This window comes from Aplysia californica, unplaced genomic scaffold (genome assembly GCF_000002075.1).
Source record: "Aplysia californica isolate F4 #8 unplaced genomic scaffold, AplCal3.0 scaffold00264, whole genome shotgun sequence".
Taxonomy (NCBI): domain Eukaryota; kingdom Metazoa; phylum Mollusca; class Gastropoda; order Aplysiida; family Aplysiidae; genus Aplysia; species Aplysia californica.
Window position 1 is genome coordinate 48,988 of NW_004797534.1, and position 5,898 is coordinate 54,885.

The 5,898-nt window shown below is 39.1% G+C and overlaps 1 protein-coding gene across 3 annotated transcripts in view; it reads left to right on the forward strand.

The window, feature by feature from the left end:
• The window catches only part of LOC101852483 (cytochrome P450 2B19), a 41,107-nt gene extending 35,215 nt beyond the window's left edge, over positions 1-5,892 (forward strand). For all 3 annotated transcript variants that reach the window (XM_005100877.2, XM_005100878.2, XM_005100876.2), the window contains exons 9-12: positions 262-377; positions 1,700-1,827; positions 3,075-3,271; positions 5,286-5,892. In XM_005100877.2, coding sequence (XP_005100934.1) covers positions 262-377; positions 1,700-1,827; positions 3,075-3,271; positions 5,286-5,470 — 626 coding nt within the window. In that variant the 3' untranslated portion in view covers positions 5,471-5,892. The remainder of the gene's footprint in view (positions 1-261; positions 378-1,699; positions 1,828-3,074; positions 3,272-5,285) is intronic.
• Positions 5,893-5,898: the final 6 nt, after the last annotated feature.

Genomic DNA, 5,898 nt, shown 5'->3' on the forward strand with positions numbered 1-5,898 from the left:
TGATGTGATGTTTATGTCCTTAGTGTAGAAACATTATTTATTGGCCATTATGAAAAGAGACGTTGTATATTGAAAAACTATGATGAAAAGTCCTTGTGTTGTGGGGAAAAGACAAGAGACTACTTTGTAAAAAGAGCTCATAAATTGATTATTGCTACACCCATTTAATTGAATTCTTTGCTATATTATAAGATATACCATTTGTGAATGATTGTAAAGAAAAAACAAACTAAACTTTCTATGCCATTATTTCTTGGTCAGATGGGAACTTGATACGACTGATTTTCCATCTGTTTACGGCTGGGACCGAGACATCCAGCACCACCATTGTTTGGTTTGTCTTGTTTATGATTCACCATCCAGATGTCTTGGCAAAGGTAATTTCCAATGGTTCATAGCTGAAAATATCCTGTGAGTTTGTTGTACAGTGGAACTCGGATTTAGCGAGCTCGGATTCAACGAGAACTCGGATTCAACGAGATGAGATAGATACCCCGTCTTTTTTTCTTCTGTAAGATCAATAAAAGTAACTCGGATTCAACGAGCACTTAAATCAGCGAGCTCGGATTCAACGAGGTCGCTTCTAGGGTGAACAGCCCCCGCAGACGTGGCTTCGCTAATTTTCTCCAAGAACAAACTTTATCAATTCCCAAAATCCATCCATTGCACCTGCATCATGAACCATTATTCACTTAGCCGATTGCATGCGACCAATCAGCGGCCTTTTTAAATACCAACACGTGTGTTGTTGGCACGCGTACGTGTTTACTCTGGCGTGTGTCGGGGTGGGATGGGCGGCCTGCACACGTGGGGCTGTGTGTGCATGTCGGGGAGGGGCACTAGCGGTCCAGGCGTTGAACGTCGCATATACAAACGCGTCACAGTCTTTTTCCCCCGGCAAGTGATCATTATTAAAATAATAAGCTAGTCTTGACGTAGATCTACGTAATGAATTGGGCGCTGGTCTATGGAATCAAAAGTTGCCGTATGCTCGGCTCTACGCAGCAACACAACTTTTTCTTGGTAAACAATCGAGATGACACAGGCTTGTGTATTTGAACGAATCGGTCTTTTTTTTTTACACAGCTCATAATATGCAGGCATTTCAGGCATTACTTGTGACTTCTCTTTATACCTTACTTGCTCAGTGCCTGTAATTATCTACACAAAACCTCGTGTTTGCTATAACGAACACTCGGATTCAACGAGATTTTAGGTCAGGCCCAACGACCTCCTTGAATCCGAGTTCCACTGTAGTGAGTTTTCTTGTCTGTGTTCGCTAGAAAACTTTTGTCAGTGTGCTGTAGAAAATTTCAGTCTGTGCGCTTTCATGTAATATTTCCCGTCAGAGGATGTTTTAAAATTTTGTAATTTCATCCTGTATACGGCATTGCATGCTAGTTCACTTCTTTTACCTTTTTAATCTCATCTGTACCACATATCCCATTTAAATGAAGTTGAAGATGTCTAGTAACAAACAAAAATTTCAGATTGGGAAATCTTGCCTCAAGAGCGTTACCATGTTAGGTCACAGATGAATGACGACCAGCTACAGGTGTCTTGGCCTTGGATCCAAAAGCATGCTGTATTGTGCATGCTTAGTGTGATACTGCAGTAGCATATATATTTTGTAACATTTGGCATTGAGTATCAACTTTTTTTGCTTTTTTTTAAGTCTACATTATTTTTTCTTCTTAAGATATATAAGGAAATTGAAGATGTTGTGGGAAGAGAACAGGTGCCATCCATCCAGGAGAGAACTAAACTGAACTATCTAAATGCTTGCATCATGGAGACTCAGAGACTAGGCAGTATTGCGCCCTTTAGGTGAGAATCACTTCTTTTTACCTAACAAGTAATTATCATAACAGCGTCCCTGGTTGTAATGCTTGTGTGTTATTTATTTTTACCTGAGGACCTGAGTATCTTCCAGCATTATTGATGCTTTCTCTTTAAACCAAACTTACCACTTTTAACCCTTCCAGCCCCAGCCATTTTTGTGCACTCCCAAACCCCAATCTCGACCAATACAACAGTGTTTCAGAAAAACAGGCGTGTATTCTAAAAAGTAATGTAGTATCCTTGTAGTGAGGTGTATAGAATAACATATAACTGTGTTTAAAGGTAAATGGACAAATATTATGAAAATTAAAGTTTAATTAGAATCGCTGACATTTCGAAAAATGCACAAATTCGGTGCCCCTCAAAACTGAGGATATACGCCCTTGGGACGATGGGAGGTACAAGCGCTGATGAAAATATATGTACATGGGGATGGAAGGATTAACATTTTAATTTTTAATTATCCAAGGTTAAAAATGAATTTCCAGTCCCAACGGCACTGATTAGAGTCTTTTCCTTCTTCCTCTGCATTGATAAATGCTTTGCTATACCTTTTGCTCTCTGTGTTTGCTTTTCCAGTGATTTTCATAATGTCGTTTCTGGGAGTTAGATTCTAGTGTAAAGTACATTAAGACCTCAGTATACTGACTTATATGTTACAATATTATGTTAATGATTCATCAGTGCTCTTTGCCCCGGCACCCAAAAGTCTGTACCTGTTCCCTCACCCATAGACCAAGACTGAGGACAAGCCATTGAGTAGTGACTGGAATATAATATATAGTCTCAGATAGTGCCCGTCATGAAGCTGTTGAGGGTGTTGGTGATCTTAGAGTTCAGGATCAACTCTAGAATAGAGTGAGGATGAGAAGCAATAAACGTCAAAGAGATTTGGAGTCTGTTAGAGTCTAATAATAGAATAATGTGATAGGATTAGAACATTGTTTCTCTGTGCTACCATGAACTCGTGTCTCTATAACTAACCTACTGCATGCTTTTGTTTATAAGGCCTCATACTGTTAGAGCACCATTTTCTATTTATCTTTCTTCTTGCTTCTATGTTAATTTGTTTGTCTTTTTGGGTCTTTCCTATGTTGATGCACTTGTCTTCAACTCGAACTGATATTCTTTATGGGCATAAGTTCTAATTAATACAGTAAAACAATATTGAACGTTGGAATTTGATTTAAATGAGTGTAATCCTTTTCAATATTTTATAATGGTCTTTTCAGTCTTCAGCATTTGTGCTCGAAAACAACAACTGTTGGTGGATACACAATCCCACAGGGCACTGTGATTATGCCATGTCTGGACTATGTGCTGCGCTTTGATAAATCTTGGGGTGACCCTCACAACTTCCGTCCTGGGAGATTTTTGGATGACAGTGGAAAGTTAAAAGTCTTTGACGAATTTGTGCCATTTTCTTTGGGTAAGCTTTAGTTGATTTAGTTAAATGTTCTAAAAGGCTGCCGAGGCACTCATGTGCTATAGTTGCCTAGTGGTTGAGGGATTTGTGAACATCAGGCAAGGTTGAGGTCACTACTTTTAGATGGGTGGTCATCTGAGTATTAACCCTAGCACATAAAGATGATAGTGCAAGATGATGACAGATCAGCTGTGACTTACTACTACTGTTTGAACTTTTTTATTTTGTTGTGTATTGATTGTTATGCATGCTGTTGTAATACATGTCTCCCTTTTAGGTAAATAAACCTCTCTTTTCTTTTTAACTCACTAGAGCCTATTCTCGTGTATTTAGGGGGCACCCCGCTTGCCAAGTGATCTAATCACGTGTATTTACGGGATGCATTTTATCGATCGGTATCTTTGGTGTTTTTCAGTTACAAGCTACGGGAAGCTTTAAGCCAACAGTTGACCCACTTGTTTTGTTTCGTTAAAAATTTGGTGAAGTTATGTGCGAGACTTTTTGACTTTTGAACTGTAAATGGACTAAGTCAGTCACCCCAGACATTACCATTCGAAAATATTGATAAAATAAGAACTATTTGGACATATTAGATGCAGATTTCTTTTCCTTTGATGCTTCAATATACCCCAAAAGTGTTGTTGTTGTTGTTAGCGATCCAGTAGCATCTGAGCGTTAACTCTTCTGCATGATGCCATTCGGTAATAGTTGCATGTTTGTTCTAATTGTTGTCTTGAGGAGTAGAGGCAATTAGATGTGTGGGGTAGCTTGGGAAGAAAACATCCCCTTAAATCAGTTAGTTTTCTACAGAAGAATAGATGATGTTCCACTGTCTCTGAGGGGTAGTCACATAGTGGGCAGGCAGCAGACTGCTTTACTCCAATTCGGTTGAGATGTTGGTTGAGAGGTACATGTTGTGTTCTAAGTTGGAAGATTATGGATTGATCTCCCCTCCTCAACGCATTGAGACACCCCAAAAGTGTTAGGCTTCAATTGTTGTTGGGTGCGAAAAAGTTTAGGCTCAAGTGAGTTAATAATACCTCTGCCCTTCTCTATCAGGGTGCTCTGTTTGCTCAGTTGGTAACTTGTTGGGCTGTGATGTGGATCACCCTGGTTTGAGTCCCTGCTGTTCTTGAACTTGGGTTGTTTGGGGAGTTGTCATGGCTCTCCACCCAACTGGCTCACTCTATCTATTGGAGATGAACTGTGAATGGAAGGTCCTGTCTCTTCAATAGCCTCACAGCTTTTCAGGAGACATTTAACCCTTATCATATAATACTCTGTCTCTGGTTTGCCTACTCTGTCACCTGTATGTCTGTTTGTATGTATGTTAGGATGGTCAGATCAGTTGGCATGTTGTTTTGTAGAAAGCATTAGAATTTATGTTTGAGAACTGATTTCTGTACTTGAATTGTGAAATTTGAATAAGCTTATTTTATACAGTATAACATGGATAGATCGATAGTTTGAGGGATCCGTAGTTCGAGGCACAGTTCAACGGATGCGTGATTTTGAGTCTTCAGTGTTGGACCAATCCGTGTTATACTGTATTTCTGTCCTTTATAAAGTATTTGCCCAGCATCATCTAGCTGCTTTAAATTTGAGTTTTTAAAAAGCACATCGACACAGTAACAGTCATTCAGTGCAAGAAGAAGCAAGACATAGAAACACAAATAAAACAGGGAAAGAAAAGAAGCAGGACCTACCAGAGGTGCCTTTTAACCACCCACAAAGCCGCTTTGCATAAATGGACTTTGAAAATATAAAATTCAGGTGATTATGATGAACTCAACTGTTTCACCATACCTCTCTAAAAATGATTTATGGAAACAAAGCAATCGTTTTGCCATACTTTGTATTTGTGATTACGTAAACAAAGCAATTGCTTCACCATACTTTGTCTTTGTGATTATAACGGAAACAAAGCAAATGTTTTGCCATACTTTGTCTTTGTGATTATAATGGAAACAAAGCAATTGTGTTACCTTACTTCTACCTTTCGTCTTTGTTTCCTCAGGTCGTCGGGTCTGCCTGGGTGAGTCTTTGGCCAAGATGGAGCTCTTCCTCTTCCTGGCCAGGATCTGCCAACGGTTTGACATACAACCTGCTGTGAAGGGTCAACTCCCATCTCTCAAAGGTGTCTTTGGGCTAACAGTTACTCCAGAAGCTTATGAAGTCAGATTTGTGGAGAGAGAAATGTAACGCTCGTAGGGTTTTTTTCCCCAATTTGGAATTACTGCAGTTTGTTCGGGGTTGTTGTTTTTTTGCATCAAAGAAATTATGTTTGCGGACCTTACCTGAATGGTACCTTGTGGTGATTTTTTTTCACTAAAATTATAACTTTTCATGTCTTGAGACTTTTGCTAAATTCTTTTATTCACTTTAGTTAGATGGTTGTGATAAAACTCAACTATTTTATCATACCTGTCCCAAATTTGCCTAATTTTGATGATTATTTTTTGTTTTGTTTACCATACCTGTGCTCTTGACAAGTCTTGTGTCATCTTTTTTACTTTCATGTATTGATTATTGCAATGCTCTACGAGCTAACCTACCTAATACCATTCTTCACAAATCTCAACGTTTTCAAAATCGTGCTCCAGGGTCAGACAAAGGATCACATTGCCCCC